The sequence below is a fragment of the Bos mutus genome, chromosome 4, assembly GCF_027580195.1.
Source record: "Bos mutus isolate GX-2022 chromosome 4, NWIPB_WYAK_1.1, whole genome shotgun sequence".
Lineage (NCBI taxonomy): Eukaryota > Metazoa > Chordata > Mammalia > Artiodactyla > Bovidae > Bos > Bos mutus.
Genome location: NC_091620.1, coordinates 65,305,422 through 65,329,421, shown reverse-complemented (window position 1 = coordinate 65,329,421; position 24,000 = coordinate 65,305,422). Strand labels below are relative to the sequence as shown.

The 24,000-nt window shown below is 36.5% G+C and overlaps 1 protein-coding gene across 8 annotated transcripts in view; it reads right to left on the bottom strand.

Moving 5' to 3' along the window:
- FOXP2 (forkhead box P2) overlaps nt 1–24,000 on the bottom strand; it is a 666,216-nt gene that overhangs the window by 14,062 nt on the left and 628,154 nt on the right. For all 8 annotated transcript variants that reach the window (XM_070369572.1, XM_070369571.1, XM_070369570.1 and 5 more), the window contains 2 exons: nt 22,654–22,723; nt 21,748–21,911 (listed from right to left, as the gene is read on the bottom strand). In XM_070369572.1, the coding sequence (XP_070225673.1) occupies nt 21,748–21,911; nt 22,654–22,723 (234 nt within the window). The remainder of the gene's footprint in view (nt 1–21,747; nt 21,912–22,653; nt 22,724–24,000) is intronic.

Sequence of the window (24,000 nt, the reverse complement as noted above, 5' to 3'; positions counted from 1 at the left end):
TATTTGTGCCCCACATACCAAATGCCAAATATTAGGGTTATTACAGTAATGACTGCTACTGCTGCTAAGTTGCTTCGTCATGTGCAACTCTGTGCGACCCCATAGACGGCAGCCCACCAGGCTCCCCCGTCCCTGGGATTCTCCAGGCAAGAACACTGGAGTGGCTTGCCATTTCCTTCTCCAATGCATGAAAGTGAAAAGTGAAAGTGAAGTCACTCAGTCGTGTCTGACTGACTCTTCGCAACCCCATGGACTGCAGCCTACCAGGCTCCTCCGTCCATGGGATTTTCCAGGCAAGAGTACTGGAGTGGGGTGCCATCACCTTCTCCGAAAGGAATGACTAGCTACACTTAAAAGTACATTTAATACTAAAAAGAACAAAATAACACCACATATTACTGCAATTATTCCAAAGAACTATTTACAAATACATTCTTGAAGACTAAAGCACTAAATCAAAATTTCAGGTCATGTCTCTGATTATTTTCCAATCAACAGAGGAAAGCAAATTTCATACTGGAAGGACCACTTCTGAAGTGTTTGCTGGCCAGCACCCCACGCACTTCCTCTCCTCAGCCATCCATCTCAGGCCTCATCATTAACTTGTCATTAAAATCCTTGACATACATGCATTGAATGGTCCAAGCCTACACCATATGTGCTATATACATTGGGGTTTATGAGGTTTGATACTATATATTCATCTGGAGAAACCTCAAATAGATGTGTTCAAAATTGACTAAAATCTGAACATTTTAAGAGATATAACAATAAATATAAGCCTTATCCAAAATAAATTTTCTGCCAAAAGTTCCATTATGCTATGGATTGAGTCAAGTCCCCTGTGTCCTTAAAGACATAAAGAACATCAATTTCACTTTGACGGGACAAGCCAATAACATATTACCATTATCTCCTATTGCCAGTGATTAACACAAGTTTATTGTGTACCCTTTAGATATAAGGTGCTGTGGGGCATTTAATCATCTATCAAAGAAGCTGCAGTCTGGTATGGGATAAATATATACTCAAAATGTACATGACTGCCCCATAAGTGTTCCAAGAGGGACAGCAATAAGTGATACTGGAGGAGTTAACAGCTGGGAGAGATTATGTGCCTATAAGCAGAATCCCAAGGCATATATATATTCCTAATGGAATTCATTAAAGACAGTAAAGAAAGATAAGTTCAGATGGACAAACGAGAAATTCTTACCATCTAGCCCGGTAATAAAACTCTTTCTGGGTCTGAAAAAGATCTATTCTGGATGGCCTGGATATCCATCATGCCATTTTTCCTTCCCAACTGGAAATTTATGCAAGACTCCGGTCAGTTATGATTCTGAGGTATCTTATAGATTAAGCTGTGGTCCTTAATACAGCCCTTAATAATAAGTAAAGGCAAAGCCACTTTGAACAAATAGAATCTGTTGTTTCTAGGAGTAAGACAGATGATTACATTGGAAACTGAGGACTTTTTTTTTTTAACTTATGAACAAAAAGAAAACAACCAGTAGAATAATTGGCTTTTTATTATCTCATTTGTGAGATCTTGAATAAAGGATAATAAATAGACTTATTTTTAATATATCTTAAGGCAAGAGTCTAGGAAGTCTGGATTGGATAATCTCCACTGCTCTTTATAGTCTTCATTTGGTACATAATACATACCTGGCATTTAGGTTATCAGACAAGAGTACAAATTTCTGGCACAGAAGGGCACAGACATCAGGTAGACACACTTACCTGGATAGTGACTTTAGTAGTTCTTCTAAGCCTTATAAAATATGTCCTATACCTTAAGCAGATTTGAAGTAACTTCATCTTTGATTTTAAAGCAAATTACCCGTTTGGTAGATAATGAGCATTCATTTAAACTGGAATCAAGGAATTCATTGTGAACAGTTTAAAAACTGTTCTGTCCACAAAACACAAGATTTCCAATTCAACTATTCCAAGTCCACTACCTACAGTTTACTACAGAAAAGCAATGATTTAAATTACTTGCTTTAAGAAGAAACAGTCAACCTCCTAATTTGACACAGTAGTCATGTATGGATGTGGGAGTTGGACCACAAAGAAGGCTGAGTGCTTAAGAATTGATGCTTTTGAACTGAGGTGTTGGAAAAGACTCTTGAGAGTCCCTTGGACTGCAAGGAGATCGAATCAGTCAATCTTAAAGGAAATCAATTCTGAATATTCATCAGAGGGACTGATGTCGAGGCTGAGGCTCCAATACTTTGGCCACATGATGCCAAGACCCAACTCATTGGAAAAGACCCTGATGCTGGGAAAGACTGAAGGTAGGCGAAGAAGGGGATGACAAGGATGAGATGGTTGGATGGCATCACTGACTCGATGGACATGAGTTTGAGCAAGTTCTGGGAGATGGTGAAGGACAGGGAAGCCTGGTGTGCTGCAATCCTTAGGGTCGCATTAGAGTTGGACACGACTGAGCGACTGAACAATTTGACATAATTTACATTTGGGAGAATCAGAAAGCTATTTGAAACCTCCTTAGATAATTGGAGGGAATGTATTTAGTGATGAAGAGATATAAAGTCTGTTATTATTTCCTGACAGAGAGGTTGACCACCAATAACTGAAATGGAAGTACTTCTAGAAGGATGAACCCCACTTCCTGTTAGAAGTGAAACAATCAACTCAATAAACATTATTTGCAAGCTATGGATCCAGGGCTTCCCTGGTGGCTCAGACAGTAAAGAATCTGCCTGCAATGTGGGAGACTTGGGTTCGATCCCTGGGCTGGGAAGATCCCCTGGAGAAGGGAATGGCAATCCACTCCAGTATTCTTGCCTGGAGAATTCCATGGACAGAGAAGCCTGGAGAGCTACAGTCCATGGGATCGCAAAGAGTTGGACTGAGCGACTAACACACACACAGATTTAGGGGCTGATATGGACAAAGGTTCCTGTTCTTGTAGAGTTTTTAGTCTAATAGAGAAAGTAAGACATACACATAAGTAACTTTGATACTAAGCAGAGTGTGATCTATACTATACATACAAAGTATTATGAAAGAGCGGAGATAAATTCTGGCAATGCAATCAGTCAATGATCTATGATGGAAAAATGTGTCACTTCAGGTAGACTTTAAAATATTTTAAAATATCCAGTATGCAGAATTGAGGAAAAGTGCATTCTGAGTAGAAATGGGAAAAACAGAGAATTTTACATGTGTTTCCCTAGTGGCTCAGATGGTAAAGAATCTGCCTGTAATGCAGGAGACCCAGGTTTGATAGCCAGGTGGGGAAGATCCCCTGGAGAAGGGAATGGCTACCCATTCCAGTATTCTTGCCTAGGAAATCCCTTAGACAGAGGAGCCTGGCAGGCTACAGTCTATGGGGTCATAAAGAGTTGGACATGACTGAGTGACTAATACTGTCACTTATACTGTAGATGTGTTGTGGGAACCCTAAGAGTGGGTATGAGGCCATGAAGAACAGAGAGTTGGTAATAAATAAATATGTTAGAAAGTAGAATAAGGTCAGATGGCAAAGAGCCCTTGAGTTGCATTTGTGGAGTTTAAAATTTATTCTTTGCCAGCTGAAGGGGTACTGATGTTTTTTGAGCATGGCAGTGAAAAGACAGAATTTAGGAGGATTAATTTGCAAAGGGTAGATTGAATGTAGGCCACTGGAGCTAAGGTGACTAGTTAGGAGCCTACTGTGTGTGTGTTAAGTCACTTCAGTGGTGTCAGACTCTTTGCAACCATATGGACTATAGTTCACCAGTCTCCTCTGTCCATGAGATTTTCCAGGCAAGATTACTGGATGGGTTGCCATGCCCTCCTCCAGGGGATCTTCCCAACCCAGGCATCAAACCGGTATCTTTTATGTCTCCTGCATTGGCTGGTGGGTTCTTTACCACTAGCGCCACCTGGGAAGCCCAGGAGCCTACTATAACTACAACAGTATAATTAAGGTCATGATGGTCAGGACTAAGGTAGAAGGATTAGAAAATGTGGAGAGAAGTGAAGAATTTAGGCTATCAGCTATGGACGAAACAGTCTTGTCTGTATTGATTTTAAATTTACCCGTATGTGAAACAGTTCCCTTTATACACTACCAAGAATAGTGTTGCTGTTTAGTCACCAAGTCATGTCCACCTCTTTTGCAACCCCATGGGCTGGAGCCTGCCAGGCTCCTCCCTACATGGGACTTCCCAGGCAGGGATACCGGAGTGGGGTGGCATTTCCTCCTTCAGGGGATCTTCTTTCTCCACCCAGGGATCAAGGCCACGTTTCCTGTGTCTCCTGCTTGGCAGGCAAATTCTTTACCACGGAGCCACCTGGAAAGCCCTACCAAGAAGACAGAAGAGCCTAAACCTCTGTCAAAAAATTCTAAAAGTTAAAATAGATGATGACTATTCATAACTCATAGTTAACTTTGACAAATCTTTATATTTGTTGTTTTAACTGCTCAAGAAAGAGGAAAAGTGCATCCCAGAATTCTTGGATATCAGAAAGGAGAAGATGGGAATATACTAAAACAAATTTCTCTACAGTCCTCATTATGCTTAACCACTAGCACTTGCCACACTCATAAAGTCTGCTGATACTTAATCTCTGGAAATTGTACTTATTTAAAATTTTTAGTCTATGTCATCTTAAAGAAAAATATACCTTAAAACTGGCTATTGAAGGATAATAGCATAAAGTGTGGACACGTTCTCAAGTTAAAAATACAGTATTTTCAGAGGTGAGTAGCAAAGAAGAAAAGAAGTAAAAAGTAGGTAACATGTACCTCAAGGATCATGCTGCTGCTGCTGCTGCTGCTAAGTCGCTTCAGTTGTGTCCGACTCTGTGCGACCCCATAGACAGCAGCCCACCAAGGATCATGCTAAGGACCTCCAAATAATTGGTGCACTTTTCAATGCCCCAACCCTATTATCAGCTTGGAGATTAATGAACTCTAGGACACATCTCCCAAATCCCTGTCCAGTCCCATCCTGCAGGTGTGTTCCTCTCTAGGCAGATTACCTATGATTAGACAAAAGAATGATCTATTCTCTGAATGAGATTCATGCTTTAATCCTTAGTCACCTTTGCTCATCCTCAATCATTTGTATCTATTTTCTCTTTCCTCATCTCTGCTTAATGCTAGGTTGAAAAGCTCAAGACTGATATTTCTGTAGGCAAAAAATAGTCAAATATCAATAACTTCATAAAGTCCAACCTAAAAATCTATTTCATATGAAGCATCACCCAAAGCTATACCCTCCATGAAGACTTCTACGATTCTCCATGTGCATATGTACTCAAGTCTGGGTTTGCAATTTGGTTATCACTCTTTTTCTTCCTTTACTTGGACTCTCTCATTGTCTATGCACATGTCCATCTCTCAATTAGAGTTCTAGCTCTCTGGAGATTACAGATCATCTGCCAGTTTCAACAGAATATGTTGCTCATAATAGGTGCTCAATAAACGCTTATTGAACTTGAATGAATGAAACTCATCTCTGTTTCTTTCAAGCCACTATTATAAGGAAATGCAAAGTAGCAGTTGATTTTTACATGGCAGTTTAATTGCTCAGTGTTACAGCCCACTGCCATAATAGTACATACCAAAAACACAGAGAGAGGAATAGCTACATTAATAGACTTCTGTGTTTCCTAAAGAAGTGTTGGTCTTCTAGTTGTGAAATTTATAAGTACCCAAGGCACCAAGGAAGGGCAGAAGAAATGTTATTGTTGCCACCATCCTACAGCAGAGTCAAATTATAATGGAAGAATTTACCATTTTAGATTGAGTTAACACTGTATATTCTCTAGAAGGATGTAAATTGTCCTCATTTTTTATTTAAGCTTAAGTAAAAGACCTTATGAACTGTTCGTTTTTTTTCCTTGAAATAAAAAAGCACTATGAATAAAGTTCTTTGAAACTATGTTTAAAACATGTTTAAGACAATAGATATTAGACTGTAGAATCACAGTGATATTTATTTAGATAGTGTAAAATGTAATGATTTAAATACTTATACCATGTTATCACTTATGAGAAATTCAGTGACAATGTAAATTTGACTGGGCCTTACAGTATCTCTTAATACTATGAAACTAATGATGGAAATTTTAAGTCTTAAATGTTATAACAGATGTCAACAAATGCTGTGAAGAAAAACTTACAATTGCTGGCTCATCTGTATAACATGCACAAATTTTAGGCAATGTTAAGTCAATTTTACCAAACACAAGTCAAGACTAAAGGTAAGACTAGGTAAAGTTGTTTTTATGTGCTGTATTCATTTTAGGAAATCCACTTAAGTCTTTTCTTCAGATAATCCTCGTTGTTTGAGAAAAATCTTAATACATTAAATAATGTATGCCTATTGAAAAAGGGTAATCAATATCTTTTTACAAAGAGATATGATACATCTTTAAACAAATCCTATGAGCAATTCTTATTCTTTTTCCCTGCCCTAGCATACCTGAAAGACAGAACATGCTTCTATTACTAACTGCAGATCATTAGTATAAAAAATGTTATTCCCTGGATAATACTCAAACAGTATCCTCAGAAATAGAATTAAGGGCTTCATCCTTCAGTTTTACTATGGAACATAATTTTACTTGGCCCAATATGGTAACCTTTACCTAGTAAAATGAATTTTTACATAAAGTCCTCTGAGAAATATACTGAATGTTTGCAAATACGTGTAGCCCTAAATCACACATCTATGTCCTGTTCTATACCAATTTGTTCAAGTTCTTGACTTTTAGGTTTCTTGACAGTTGAAAGAAAGTGAAAGTGAAGTTGCTCAGTCGTGTCCGACTCTTTGTGACCCTATGGAGTGAAGCCCACCAGGCTCCTCTGTCCATGGGATTTTCCAGGCAAGAATACTGAGGTGGGTTGCCATTTCCTTCTCCAGGGGATCTTCCCAACCCAGGGATTGAACTCGGTTCTCCCACATTGCGGGCAGAATCTTCACCGTCTGAGCTACCAGGGAATCCTTTCTTGATACTTCTACTTAATTTACCTTTAACCTACATGTGATATATTGATTAACTCTAAAAGAAAATGTTTACAATCATACAAATTCTCCTTTATTTCTTATATATCGTTATATCTTAATTATTGATTAACAGCACTTAAAAATATCAGAACAGACTGAGTATTGCTATAGATCCAACCAGTCCATTCTGAAGGAGATCAGCCCTGGGATTCTTTGGAAGGAATGATGCTAAAGCTGAAACTCCAGTACTTTGGTCACCTCATGCGAAGAGTTGACTCATTGGAAAAGACTCTGATGCTGGGAGGGATTGGGGGCAGGAGGAAAAGGGGACGACGAAGGATGAGATGGCTGGATGGCATCACTGACTCGATGGCTGTGAGTCTGAGTGAACTCCGGGAGTTGGTGATGGACAGGGAGGCCTGGCGTGCTGCGATTCATGGGGTTGCAAAGAGTTGGACACGACTGAGCGACTGAACTGAACTGAACACTTCCATTGACTTGCATAGGTTTTTGACCTAAAAAATAGCATCAAAAATTTTGTAGTTAAAAGGAAATAGAGAAGATGAGATTTCCTGTTAACTATCTAGAATGTCTATTCAGTACTTGACACAAAACTGTTGAATAAATAATGATAATCACTATAAGCATTTAAAAATCAATGTGTATGATTAACATTTTATAATTTCATGTGTTTGAATAAATTTTTATTCAATATGTTCAAATTTGCTAATGGCAAAAGCTTCATGCTTACTATATAAATATTGTTTTGAAAATGTAAAATGGATTCCAAACTATAAACACAGATCCCTTTATTAAAATGGAAGATTTAGTTTCATGAGGCTCAGTTTTTGGTTTTCTTTGTTATTTTTGAGTAGGTATCTTACAAGATGGCTTTCCTGGTGGCTTATACAGTCTGCTTGCCTGCAACACAGGATACATAGGATCAATCCAAGGCTTCCCTGGTGGGTCAAATGGTGAAGAATGCACCTACAATGCGGGAGACCTGGGTTCAATCTCTGGGTTGGGAAGATCCCTTGGAGGAGGGCCTGGAAACCCACTCCATTATTCTTGCCTGGAGAATCCCCATGGACAGAGGAACATGGCAGGCTACAGTCCATGGAGTTGCCAACAGTTGGACATGACTGAGCAACTAAGCCCAGCACAGCACAGGATCAATCCCTGGGTCAGGAAGATTCCCTGGAGAAGGAAATGGTAATCCACTCCAGTGTTCTTGCCTGGGAAATCTCAAGAACAGAGGAGCCTGGTGGGCTACAGTTCACAGGGTTGCAGAAGAGTCAGACATGACTTAGCAACTAAAAACAACAACATCTTGGAAGATATAACCACTGCAAATAAAACTTTATTTATTTATGCATTTTTGTCTGTGCTGGGACTTTGTTGCTGAGAGTGCTTTTCTCTAGTTGCATAGAGTAGGAGCTACTCTCTAGTTGCTGTATGAGGGCTCACTGTGGAGGCCTTATTGTTGTGGAGCACGGGCTCTAGGGTGTGCAGCATTCAGTAGTTGCTTCACCATGGGCTCAGTGGTTGTCGCTTCCCAGCTTGAGCGTACAGGCTCAAAGTTGCCACGCACAGGCTTAGCTGCTCCATGACATGTGGGATCTTCCCAGATCAGGGATCAAACCCATGTCTCCTGCACTGGCAGGCAGATTCCTTACCAATGAGTTACTAGAAGTGAAGGGAAGTGAAATTGCTCAGTTGTGACTCTTTGCGACCCCATGGACTGTAGCCTACTGAGTTCCTCTGTCCATGGGATTTTCTAGGCAAGAGTACTGGAGCGGGTTGCCATTTCCTTCTCCAGAGGATCTTCCCGACCCAGGGATTGAACCCGGGCCTCCCGCACTGTAGGCAGACACCTTACCGTCTGAGCCACAAGGGAAGCCCCCAAATAAAACATTTTTAGGAAGTCATTTTTTTTTCCCCAAAAAAGAAGTTTCACAGGGAAACTGGTGAAATAACTGATCTCATTTAGAAAGCATATGAAAAATGGAGATTGTGGAAATTCAATTTTACTTTCCTTCTAGTATATGTACAAGGAAATTATCTAATTATATTTGGAATTTAATGGTAGATTTATAAAAATGGCAAGTTTAGTTATCTCCATTAGAATAAAGTCAAGTTGAAATGAGAAACAATTCATGTTTCTTAAATGTTTGCAACTTCTAGAATAATGTTTTATTTAGAAAGTATTTTAGTTTAACATATCACAGAAATAAGCTAATAAATGTAACTAAAGTTTTAAATGGAAAAGCTTTCTTTTTAAAGAAAATGTTTTGGAAGTACTTTTTAAAATGAGAGTTGATCTTAGGCTAACATGAGTAATTAAATAACTAAAATTATTTATACAGTCATAAAGAAAATACTTGTTGTTCAGTTGCTAAGTTGTGTCTGACTCTTCGTGACCTCATAGACTGCCAGCATGCCAGGCTCCCCTTTCCTTTACTATCTCCCGGAGTTTACTCAAATTCATGTCCTTTGAGTTGGTGATGCTATCTAACCATCTCATCCTCTGCAGCTCCTTCTCCTTTCACCTTCACTCTTTCCCACCATCAGGGTCTTTTCCAGTGAGTTGTCTCTTTTGTACCAAGTGGCCAATGTATTGGAAATTCAGCTTTAGCATCAGTCCTTTCAGTGAATATTTGGGGTCGATTTCCTTTAGGATTGACTGGTTTGATCTCCCTGCAGTTCAGGGGACTCTCAAGAGTCTTCTCCAGCACCACAATAAGAAAAAAACAGTTTTTCAGTGCTCAGCCTTCTTTATGGTCCAAGTCTCATTTCTATACATGACTACTGGAAAAATAAAGCTTTCAGTGTATGGACTTTTGATGGGAAAGTGATGTCTTTGCTTTTTAATACACCGTCTAGTTTTGTCATAGCTTTCCTTCCAAGGAGCAAGCATTTTATACTTTCATGGCTGCAATCACTATCTGTAGTGATTTTGGAGCCCAAGAAAATAAAATCCATCATTGCTTCCACTTTTCCCCTTCTATTCCCCATGAAGTGATGGAACCAGATGCCATGATCTTAGTTTTCTGAATGTTGAGTTTCAAACCAGTTTTTTCACTCTCCTTCCCCCTTATCAAGAGGCTCTTTAGTTCCTCATTGCTGTCTGCCATTAGAGTGGGATCATCTACATATCTGAGGTTGTTGATATTTCTCCCGGCAATCTTGATTCCACCTTGTGATTTATCCAGCCCAGCATTTTGCACAATGTTCTCTGTATATAAGTCAAATAAGTAGGGTGACAATACACAGTCTTTTCATACTCCTTCCTCAATTTTGAACCAGTCAGTTATTGTATGTCCAGTTCCAACTGTTGTTTCTTGACATATAGATTTCTCAGGGGACAGACAAGGTGGTCTGGTATTCCCATCTCTTTAAGAACTTTTCACAGTTTGTTGTGATCCACAGAGTCAAAGGCTTTCTCATAGTCAAGGAAGCAAAATTAGATTTACTCTGGAGTTCCCTTGATTTCTCTATGATTCAACAAATGTTGGAAATCTGATCTCTGGTTCCTCTGCCTTTTATAAACCCAGTTTGTACATCTGGAAGTTCTTGGTTCACATAACTGCCAAAGCCTAGCTTGAAGGCTTTTCAGCATTACCTTAACTAGCATGTTTAGCATCCAATTAGTGCAATTGGAGGGCAGTTTGAACATTCTTTGGCATTGCCCATCTTTGGGACAGGAATGAAAACTGACCTTTCCAGTCCTGTGGCCACTGCTGAGTTTTCCAAATTTGCTGACATACTGAGTGCAGCACTTTAACGGCATCATCTTTTAAGACTTGAAATATCTCAGCTGGAATTCCATCACCTCAACTAGCTTTGTTCTTACTAATGTTTCCTAAGGCCCACTTGACTTCACAGACCAGGGTTTCTGGCTCTGAGTGACCACACCCATCGTGGTTATCTAGGCTTATGGTTTTATTCTTCTGATATAATAATCCTGATATCCTCTACTAAAATCTAGACTTTTAAATTCCAAATTGAAGCACACATTAGAGAAAGATTTAATTCTCTTATGTACAGAAGTGAATAAGAAGATCGGATAATTAAAAACAACTAGAAATGATAAATTAGCTCTTATTTTATCAATCAAGAACTTATAAAACAGATCTTTACTACCATGACTTAATATTTTTCCAATTTTATTATTTTTCAGGACTGTTTTCTCTTTAAATAACATTAAACATTTTTATATTGAAATAACTGACTTTCCTTTTATTTGGATGTTTGCACATAGTTGCCATTAGAACAGTACCCAAACCTCATCCTGGTTCAACAAATAAAAATCCTGCTTATTTCTGGATGAAAATGAAAATATTCCTCCTCTCAGAAATGTACTGCCATTAAAAGAGGATAGAAAAATTGGAGTGAACAAGTGATTTCCTTTTCCATATATATCTTGTTTAGTTTGCTTTATTCGGAATATAATTAGAAAATGCCCTACCAAATTTCTCATGTCTTTTCACTATGGCTAAGGATAAACAGCTAAAGAAATTTTAATTTTCATCTTGAAGTCAGAATACAATGTTAATACTAATATATTTAATAAATCTTATAACTCCCATATTCTATATTGCCATTTAGTGTTAGATTGCAAAGGAGTGTTGTTTTCTTATAAACGTAATAACATTTTCTCTCATAAGCTATATTGCCATACTTAGGATGCAGTTTATAATTCTATTCTACATCCCAAAAGATTTGACCCCAAGGTAGAGTTCCAAAGTTCCATTTTAAGTCAATAGAAGTTCTAAGAAATATAATAAAAAGGCAGATTAAGGTTAATGAAACATAATTTTATAAATCAAATGTATATATATATATGTATATGAAATTTCCCTAAGATTTCTTCCCTTTACCTTCAATATTTTACTGTAATTTGTCAAAATTTATGCAACACTGTTTAAAGAAACTGGATTTTATATGATTTGGAGGCTTATTCCCAAATGAGTTCAGATAGTTTTGCTGTAGTGATGATTAAAAAACACAACTAAATTCTTTAAGATTTACCATGTTATGTGATTTATAAGAGTAATGGATGTGATCAGAACAGCTGTAATAAAATGAAAATACAAATGTAGTTACTTTGATCATTGAGGAGACCAAGTATATCACATCTAATCTCAGAATCAAAATAGTTGCCCATTGAGATGCAACTCGTATCCTTCCATTTTGTGTCTCATAAGTGGCAGCTTTCAATAAGCATTCAAGTAAAATAATTAGCCTCCAATTAAAATAAATAAATTTATATTAAAAAAATAAACATTCAAGTATAGGTCTAAAGGACCTTTATATTTCTAATGTGCTAGCCAGAGAAATAAAAGAAAATTTAAATTATATCTTATCATTTGACCATTAAGTCAGCTTTGATGCTGCTTCATAAGTCCTTTGAACATTTATCTAAAAACTGTTTTTGCCTTGTTCCTTGGACCAAGTTTCAGTCAGAAATGTCAGGATGAGTATATGGTACACAAAGTATATGCTCCTATTTCTCTCTAATTCCTCTTTGATAATGTGGGTTCTGGTTCCTTGAAGATCAGGACTTCAAAGTCCTGGATGTGCACTACGGCTCTGGCCAGTCCTCCCTGACATAGCTCATACATTTTTCCTGGACTGTTGGTTTCTCTGCCAAGCTACCCTGATGGGATGCTGCCCATCCACGGCTCGCTCCTTGCAAAGCTGTTTCTTGGATATCTTGACAGATATCTTCCCTAGGATTACATATGGTTTGTGTGATTAGGTCTATCTCATCTCTGAGACTGTTGCTTTGCTGGAGCTATTCTTTTGCTTAAATTAAACTGTAGGACTGACTCAATGTTTAGTTTCCTCCAAACTGTGCTTAGCTATGTTCTGTTAGTTCTTAGCATGAGAATGGAAGAGGGAGTAAAAACAATATTTATCTTTTATTACAAATCTAGTAAATTATGTCTTTCTCTGACCTGCTAATTAATAAAAGGGACCTGAGATTTAATGTTTAAAATGCAAATTTATCAAGAGTAAGATAACATTATGTGACCAAGGATTATTTCTGCTCCTGCCTTTTACATGCTCTGCTGATGTTACACCATTTTGAGTCCTCAAACATTAAGATTATGGTAAGCACACTGAAGAATGTTAGCTTCCACTAGTTATGTGAAATCATCTGGGCATCGGTTGCTTATATAAATTGTTAATTCTATCCTACTCATAGAAACTGCTTATGGGATTTAGGAACCCTGAGGTAGAGGTTTATACTATGTTTTATTGGTGTCAAAGTTTTTAAATACAATGTTGTACTTATCTGAAAGGTAAATTTAAAATTCTCCCAAAGTAGTTAAAATGCATATAATTTTAACATATATTAAAACAATATCTTATGTAAATTATCTTCACAATAAGTAATATTTTGAAATGATAGTCAACTTTACATAACAAATTCTTTAGTCATAAAATACCGATAGTCACCCAAAGACATCCACTTCCCTAATCCCTATGTAAAAGCTGAAGTTAAAATACCATATGGGTATATGAAACCCTTCATTCTTCCCTGGTGCTAGAAGGGAAAAATTTAATACTGAATAATAATTTTCATTTTTAAACAATTCAGTCAATTACTTTTTGACCCTTAGCAAAATGAAATTTCTAAGGCTCAGTGTTAGTGCAAACGAAGATGTACTTTCTAACAAAGTGTCTTCTTTAGATATAAAGCAGAAGCAGTAAGCTGCAATACTGTCAGCTAAAAATTTTTTGACACTCTTTGCCTAAATTGTAGGGATTCATACCACAAATGTCAGATACCATCTGTATAGTTCTATAAAAATCCTTTAAAACCCTATAGGAACCCACAAATTTCCACAATTGGCACGGTGGGGATACAGCACTTTTTAGCTGAAGGCACTGTATCTATGGGAGGATCTTTTTATTAGGAGGAACTAGAATGAGTTGTAAGTGCCACATATGGGGACTAGAATAATGTAAAAAAGAACAGCAGTTACTGAGCCATACTTGTAATGCTTAAAAAAAAAAGAGAGAGAGATGATAAAGAGCTGGCATAGTCATAAGTTCTATACAATCACTTTGGAAAGAGATCTCAAAGCTAACTAGCAAAGTTAATAAAAAAAAAAAGTTTAGAGATTAAATAAAAAAAAGAATTAAAACAGAATGAAAATTATAAGGCCCAGAAATGTTAGGAAGAAAATTAAAGATGACTGAAAAAGTATGAATTAAAACATTTGTGAAAACATATGTAAAGGAAAAAATGCTTTTATGTTTAGAGGTTCTTAATGCAAATTCAAAATATCAGCAAAACTAGTACAGACTTAACAGGTATGAAAACAATGAGTATTTCACTTGTTCAAGTCACTTTCAATTGCTTTCCTCTGATATACAGAGCCACTCCAATTTTAAACGCTTTTATCCACAGAGAGATCTAAGATCTGTAGGGATTTTATATAAAATATCACCAACCAAAGGTGTAGGATCTGCAAATTCTACATATGCCTACAAATAGTAATTTAAATTTTAAGGCAGCCACAGATAATAGAAGGAAGAAAGGTAATATTATATACTTGAACTTTTTCATTATGTTTCAAGACAATTCACAGCTTATATTAGATTTTCAACACTGTTCTACATAATTGGCATCTAGCAGTGTCCCTTTTAGCTATCTTTGGTTGCAAAGTATTATTGCTAGGAGAGGCTGGAGTTTATCATTGGAGTTATACAATGAACTGAGGTTCTCAAGAAGCAGAGGATGTTGTAAAGATGACTAACTGGGACATGTAATGCATAGAAAGTTCTGGGGTATGTAGAATCTGCATTCAACATGTTAATAAAATGACTGATGTGGTCTCCATTGAAGTCCTGGAATAATACTAAAATACTTTTGTGTGAATGCTGTGGCCTTTGATTCCCTTACCCTGAGTGAGGTTCTGGCTTCGAAGAACACAACAAAATTATTTTCTAGTCTTATAAGAGCCATATTAACATTCTATACAGAAATCTATACTGAAGATCATTAACTTGCAACCTCAAATATTTGCTTTAATAAGAGGGAGACAATAATAATCACCTGCAACTAATATAGACTATTAACAGATAGAACTTTGAAATGTCATGGAGGCTAAGAGGATTCAAGAATGACACATAAGAAATGATCTGAAAACTCAACAGTAGGAGACTCTAATAATCAGAAAGGGGAACTGCATGACAATGGAAGGCTTTATGCATAGAGCCCTCCACACAAAACCAGCTCAGAAAGTACATTCGTTTTGATCTCTAGAAACAAAATTTGAAAACATAAAAATGGGAACTTCATTTAACATTTTTACAAGAGAAAGAAAAGGCAAATCTGAGCCAACTTATTGAGAGTGAGGAGAAACAATTGCTTAATAAAAAAGAAAAAACTGACTTGAACTAAGTATGGAGGGTACATCATTAAATTTCTCTTGGCTTCAGGTTTGGAAGGACACAGGAAATGGATTGATTCTATCAGTGTGAGTTCACCTTCCAGGTCTACTCCAAATGTTTTCTTCTCTTTTCATTCATTTAAGTCTAACACAAGGGAGAAGAAAGTAAGTTCAAATTATTTCTGCCTGAACACAGCATCAATCTTAACTCTTCATGTAGTTTTTATGAGAGGCAAACACTGATATAAAATAGGAAAAAGTGAAAGTGTTAGTCCCTCAGTTGTGTCTGACTTTGTGACCCTATGGACTGTAGCCCACCAGGTTCCTCTATCCATGGATTTCTCCAGGCAATACTACTGGAATGTGTAGCCATTCCTTTCTCCAGGGGATCATCCCAATTCAGGGATCAAATATGGGTCTCCTGCATTGCAGGCAGATTCTTTACTATCTGAGCCACCAGGAAAGCCAATAATCTATAAAACTCCGGAAAGTCAGGTAATCAGGGAATATTGGCACTGAAGTGCAGAAGGAAAGATATTATAAATTGTAAAGATATTCATATTCTTATTGGAAGTGTCTTTTACATTTGTTTAGACCATAATGGCTCTAGAACTCTTACAATAGCAGTAGAAAATAAATTTTAGAACTCTAGTTAATCGAAAAGAGTGAAAAAAACAAGTTTCAAAAAATTATTAGGTAAAATCTATAATATTCCACCTGGCTTTAACCAGTCTTACTTTCTGCTAAAATTCTCTTGAACATTCATCTGATTAATACTGTATTAATCTCAACAATTTTTGTTTTCTTTTTCATTTCACCCTCCACAAGATAAAATTTAACAAGGGCTAGGAGGATAATTACAAATGCAGTGAAGACCTGCCCCTTTCTATTCCCCTAACTTTGGACAGTTTTAAAATACCTATTAACTAAATAACATTTTTAAAAAATCATAAATGTACTGTCAACATTTCAAAAAAAAACTCTTAATATTCTATTCAATTATCTCATCTTCTGAAATTTCTTCTTCTTATTCTTCTTCAGAGTTTTAAGAGAATCCTGGATTGTATTTTGGAGGGATTACTTCTTGAAATCAAACCATTTTAAGTAACTGTCACCTCCCATTTGATTCTTTATAATCAGTATCACATGGTTACTGAGTGCTTACTTTGTTTGGTATAATGTCTTAGGGGTTTCATATACTATAATATATCTAAAACATAGTCTCTGTCCTTAAGGGATCTTCCATTAAGTGAGAGATAACTGTAAAATGAGCATGTATGTGTGCAAGAACACATGAGCATGTGCACAATCACACACACAGACACACACACACTATGCTAGTTACAAATGCTGGTACACATAACAAGTTCTTCAGAAATATGGAGATGAGTGTAGGTCCTGACTGCAAAATTACTTGGGAAAGCCTCCTGGAAAACTAGGATGAGACCCTTAAGAAAAGGTAGAATTTAGAAAAGAGAGGACAATGAAAAGCAGAAAAAGTAGAGAAGAAAGGCAAAAGAGTTAAGGCAAAATAAATGCACTTGTTTGGCAAAAGCCTTCATTTAGGATAGTCTAAGGGAAAAAGCCACAGAGCCAGGAGGTGTTAAACATGGAGTATCAAAACGAAGAATATGGATGATAATTTGGCCCCCTTTTCTCTAAAAGTAATTTATGAGAAGCACTAAACCATAACTACTCTACTCTTGTAAAGCTTCAAAACATCTTTTCTATTAACTTAGAGAATATCTCTATGTTTTACTATTCTGGAGTTGAATAAAGACTAAGTGAAGAAACAGTTTGTTTCACTGTTTCCTAAATCTAAGGACATTTACATTCTTGGATTCAGTAAGTAAGATACTGATTATTGTCTTAATAAAAATGTTTTAATGATCAATATTTTAGGTATTATTTAATACTATAGGTAGATCCAGATGAGCTAAAGCATCCTTTGACAGCACACTATTGAATGTTATAATTTCTGTATCGAAATATGTAAAGACATTCTCAAATAGTACCTAGAAAGATAAACATTTACAAATATACACATCCTAGATTTGATAAGGTAAGTGTAAACAGATGCCGTGACTCCTTCCAAGCAAAAACCCCACAAGACTAATTAAGAGAAGCAACTGGCTCCCTGTAATATGAATGTGCAAAATTAAAGCATGATAAACTGATATTTACATAAATATTAAACCATTCTTTTATACACTGTCCATGATCTTCTCAGATATGTCATGAGTGGTTCAATGAATGGCTTTTTCTTCAAATGGAGAAAGTATTCAGAGGCTAAATTCCAACACTTTAAAATGCCACACACACAACAGTCTTTATCTGTTTGAGCACTGCCTCTAGAATGTGAGAAATGATTTTGTGATAAACAGTCTTATTTTTAAACAAGCATTTCTACACAAATCTTTAGAGTTGAAGCAGGAAAAAACAAACAAAAACACTTACAGGTGCTGTTAGATTTACATTAACCAAACGGTCTCTATCCAGTTCCTCAGTTCTCTAATGCTGCAGCTATCTGTTTAATTTTACCTTAAATTTTTCTAAGGCCCTTTCCCCTCCTTTATTCATTTTGGTAAGCTGAGCTCATCACCATTTTTCCCCTCGAGCCTGTTCTCTCATGCCCTCTCTTGGTGGGCTTTTAAAGTTGCTACGAAAGTGAAAGTGAAAGGCGCTAAGTTGTGTCTGACTCTTTGTGACCCCTTGGACTGTACCATGGATTTCTCCAAGCCAGAATATTGGAATGGGTGGCTGTTCCCTTCTCCAGCGGATCTTCCCAAGTCAGGGATAGAACTGGGTTCCCTGAATGGCAGGCAGATTCCTTACCAGCTGAGCTACCAGGGAAGCCCTTAAAGTTGCTATGATTTTCCCGAATTGTCCTCTTTGTCCCCAGCATTCAATCAGTTGTCTTGTCATGGATTCCTTGCCCTCCCAGGCTGTCTTGCACTTAAGTCACATACTGAATCCTGCAAGGATTCATTTTCTGCTTCGAATCTCTCCCAACTTCAGAATGTCCTGCCTCACATTAGTTTTATTCAGGCATGGTTCACTCAGTACACTCTCAGATTACTCATTCTAAAGCACATCTCTGATTATGTGAAACTCAAGCCCATAACATTAACAGGCTCCATACTGACTAAAACAAACATCATAGCTTGATCTTCAAAGCACTCAACGATCTCGTCTCCTTTCATATATTCCAAATTCTATTTCCCTTTTCATATTCCAAATTCCGGTCAACTGCATATTCACTGTTCTCCAGACAGATATCGTGTGTTCTTGCTCTGGGCTGATATTCTTTTATTTGAATTGTTCATTGCCTCCAACCTCAGATTACATCTTAGCTCAAACATCTCTTATCTCACTGACTCTGAGGAAGGTGCTCCCTACCATAAACTCCTGTCTTACATTCTTTCACTTTATGGGATCTGCTTACTTCATGAATTATAAGAGGAGGTGGAAGCAAAAGAAGAGGGACTATCAAGGAAAGTAACCACACAGTTATGGAGTGCCTACAAAAAACGTATTGAAATGCAGAATATTTTTATATTGTTTATGATCTCCTCTATAGCAATAATGAAGTATTACAAGAAATAATATGTCAGTAACTCTGAACACAGCACTATGAGGAACACAAGGAACAATTTATTATGTTCCAGGCACTCATTTCGTTTTCAAGAATCCAGTGAGGTTCATATTATTAGGACTTAGCTCACTTTCAGCTGAGAAAGCTGAGGAAAGAAATAAATCTTAGCTATGAAGTGCTAACTCTGGGATTGGAACCCCCACAATCTATCACCAGAGCTCAAATACTAGGCCTCTCTGCCTCTTGCTAACAATTGCATCAGCATAATTTACCCCTCGCCTCCCCCTCACCAATAACAAGGACCATACCGTGATTTCATTTCAGGACATATGACTGTGCTATTGAAATGTAAAAAACAAACAAAAAACCTTTCACTTCTGTCTAATTTTAAAAGAACTTTGAAGTGCATTCAGTTATATGCAGCCAAATTTTGATGAGAGAATTAGATAAAACTTTTTCTTTGTCTTTGATGTACATTAAATGCCTTAACATTCTTTATTTCCAAGCATCTTAAAACTCTATAAAGATGAAGATATAGAATATTGAAATGACATTCCATCAATAATATTTGACATCGAATATACAAAATGTTAATGGCAGCAGCAGAAACAGATTCAAAGAGAGAATGCTGACCAATATTCTGCAAGATAATTAAATATATGGTTATAATTTATACAACTTAGGAAAAGACAAAATTTAGTCTTCCTCCAATTTTTGTCTTTTCTGAATCTATTTCCAGTAAGCCAAGGGAAGCTTTCCTTTGATTCTGTATGGAAAAGACACATAAATATTTCTCGCATGCATTAATTCATACAAGCATAAAATGTACAATAAATGTGGCAGTACATCAGACATTACTCAATTTTTATATACTGTTTTATACACACTGTTTTTTCTGAGATATTTTATAATTAAAGTGCAACTTAATAAAATGAAAAGTCAAAAATAGCAATTGACAAACAAAAACTACTACTAATCTATCAATGCTGTGATTTAGCCCAATTATTATTTCAGGTTCTAAAATACAGCATTTAATGAACTATTTTATTGAGTCAGTCAGTTTTTTAATGTTAATATTCTTATCATTGGGCACAAGTTTTAAAAACCACCTCCCTACATACTCTTTACATATAATTCACAACAACCCCTATAGATCACATAGGAGCTCAAGGAGTTGCATCAATAGCTTAAACAATTTCATTACAAATACATTTCATTTGTCTGAAATAGGTATTTTTTAAAGAGGGAAAACATGATCTAACTCTTGTTTGCTCTTTAAAGTTTTATTGTTTTAGCATTTTATACAGGGAGTGAGTATTAGCATACTCAGGAGAACGGCTGAAAGTAAAGGTCTCAAGCTACCCACTGCATGGCTGAGAGGATAAAGCAGGGATATAAAAACTTTTGTCAGATTGTATACTTTCCTCATGTTAGAGTGCTGCTACTCTCAAGAGCATATATTCACGTTCTTTCTACTTTGAGTTTTATTACTTCTTTTGTATTATTTAATACATCTAAAGACACTTTCAAAAGACAAATTTTTCCATTTTGAAAAAGTAATGGTTTGGAACCTGATAAAATACATTAATGTTCACCGTGTGTTTTTCACAGAGGTGACAGAGTAAAAGTGCCATAAAGCAATTAGGCACACAACCTTAAAGACGTTAATATGTCAAACAAAATGAGATGTCCAGAAAGTCAACAAAATAATATCCTGTGAAAGGCCAAATGGAAATAGGCCCCAGGAAAGACCGTATTTCTCTTTCAGGCTCTGACTAGATATTTAGTGAAAAAATACGGGAAGAAAATATAAGAATGAGAGAAAGTACTGTTCTTACCTCAATAACTTGAAAATAGAAGCACATGATGTTTAACTCTCAGAAGTATGGACGTTAAGTTACAATACATCCTAACTAAATGAACTGCTCAGGATTCAGATTCTAATTTTCCCTCCTGAACTCTAAGTTTTAACGAGGTCCATACTTTTTAGTAAACAAGAAACTGATACGCTTGGCTTATTGAATAAGGCCAGGCATTTTTTCAAGTGTCATACACATTTCTGAAATCCACAATACATCAATTTTTAATACATCTACTCTCTCAGCTCCATTAAAAAGATGGTAGGGGAAAGATTTTAGAGTAATTAATGATATAGTTAGCTGCTAAATATTAATAGGAATCGTAGTCTTGCATAAAATATAACATATAAACCTTGCCAATACAGACGCACCAGTAATTAAAGTTGAATATGTAATTACACTGATTTATAAGACAGGCAAAAAGTTACACTTTACTAGCTTCTATGTAAACTGTGGCTAACAGTTAAACTTTGCATTTTACGGTTTATAAAAACGGGCAATATCTTGACTACAGTTCATAAATGGTTTAGAGACCTGTAATAGTAGTAAAAATTATGACAACTTATTCCATCATGAATATTCTTATTGCACCATACAAACCAAACTGTGATAATGATCCATAAGATGAAGACTTATCTTAGACACTTCTATACACCCAAGAGAATGTTAGTAGCACTAAGAATTTGTAGAGGACTGCTAGTCCAGCCATTACAGGACACTGGAGAGAATCTAAAGGCTGTATTAAAAGCAATTCTGATATACTTTTTAATATCATGAACCTGGTGAAGTTTAACTCCATTTAAATTTGTATTTTTTACTTCTACACTATTCAAAACTTCAGAAGACTACTAAATTTTAGAAGCATGGGCGTATAGGTTCTTCCCCTTATGGAGTCTGTTAGCCCCACTTACATGTGCGGCTGAGGCGAGCAGCCTGGGCTGCTGTTCCCATTGCTGTCGATATGATCCAGGGAACCATTGAGGTCTTCGTGGACAGCCTGCAGCAGGCCGCTGGAGGCGTTATTGATCAGCCCGGGGTTACTTAGCAAAGGTAAACTGCTCTCTGCCAAGGCAGCCTAGTGAAATGAAGAGGGTGTAAAACAACTTTGGAAATGCCCTTTCAAATAATTTTTAAAACGTCTATCTTCTATTGGTTTTCAATTCTGATACAGGTATTTCAAAGGCATTTCAATAAAATGTACGGGAAAGACAAAGGTTCCTAACTGGCAACTTGTGGCAGCAACACCAAGGAAATTAAGTGTGACACTCAAATATAAACAACTGTTCTCCCAGCAAACTTTCTCATTCAGCTTCCTATATAATGAAAGAGCGTCCTCACATGAAGCAAAATACCCCAAGATAATATAAGCAGTTGCTCTGCTTTTTAAAAATGACCAGAACTTAACTCAAAATAAAGAAGTCCTGACATTTGCCTCCTCTGCATAAAAATTATATATTATAATTAAACTTTAAAGTTTTTGCCACAAGCACCATGTTCCCCAACACTATGATGTGAAATCATTTATGACAGCCTGGATAAATATTAATGCATAGCCACATGCATTTGCAAAAGCTTCTATCAATCTAGCATTTGCAGAAAAACCGAGTGTTCCAGATTTTGCCACAGGGTGTCCTTCTTGCTTCTTCACATCAAAAGTAGCTTGAATTAGAACCAGTGCTTCCTATAGTACTAGGTACTACAACTTACTTGGATGATAAACCAACTATTAAGAATAATCACAATCCCACCTAAATACAAAGACATGCCAAAAAATTCAGATACAAGGAATAATGAGAAGCCACATTTAATGATATTACCTGCAAACTGGCATTCAGAGCTGCTCCATAGCCTAAACTGGTAGGTATGTTTTTTACTAAGGTTGGGCTTCTACAAGAAAAAAAAGATGATTTATTAGTTAAAATGTAAAGAATGTGTATCTCGATAAACTCAGCTAAAAAGATATGTTCTGATTTGTTGCCTCACACAACTAGTACAGAACGGATGTATATAAGACCACAGAAATCAGGTGATACAGTTCAAACGTAATTTTTTACACAGTACACACACACACATCAATCTGGCTTAGGAAATATATAAATTTAATCCAGGAATCTAAGTAATGAAACTTTATCTAGACTATGGTGTGGAGGCAAAGTAGAACATGACCTTGAGGATCCCCCAAACTGTGGAGGTTTTACAGCTAGGTGGTTTTACATCCAAGAGGAACAACATTCATATAAAATTTTTAAAATGTAAATATACAACACAATTACCAATTTGATGCAATCAGGAAATAATTAATGGTTAATTTCTGGAACACCATGAATTAACATAACAAATTACCATAGTTAATTGAATGACAACATAATGGATTAACTATTTCTTGAATGCAGAAATTAGCACATCCTTGACTACAGAAATAAAAAATGAAGGGCTAAAGAGCAGATAAAATACATTAAGGTCATGTCTTCAGAGAAGGTAGCAGCAGTTGGGGGAGCAGGTAAATGCTACATGGAGTTAATTTATTGAGTCCCAAATGTATTCTATTATATTTCTGACTTAAATTTGGCAGTCTTGTTCTCTAGGGGGAAAAAAAAAACCACAACACATGATTCCAAACTTCCCAGCCAGTTATTTTCTCACACTACCACATCTTGATCATCTTAACAGCCTTGAACAGATAGCTGATGTGGCTGAGGAAAAAACTGGGAGGGTCCAAATAATAAAGTTTGGTCAGGAAAATAGAGAGTAGGTGTGAAACAAAATCACTATTCTTTCCTAATATATTCTCATTAATTCATCAGAAAAAGGTACTTGTAGGAATACTAGTGTTTGTAACATTAGCTTTTCTTTCAAATAGAAAGAATTGTGCTCTATTAGAGGTTATAGTGCTACAAAAAAAAAAAACAAAAAAAAACAAATGTCTTCCTCTAGAAAGCATTTCCAATCTGGAAAACAATTTTTTGATGCAAACAGAATCAGCCCAAACAGTCTTATAATGATTTTTATGAAAAACTTTGGTAGGATGCTGTTGATTTATGCCATTACACCTAGATTCAGAAAGCAGTTCACTGACAAGTGACTGCTCCTTAGCATACTATGAGCACCCCACCTCCAACTCCAAGTGTTCACTTTCTGTGCTGGCTGTGGGATACAGGTTTCAC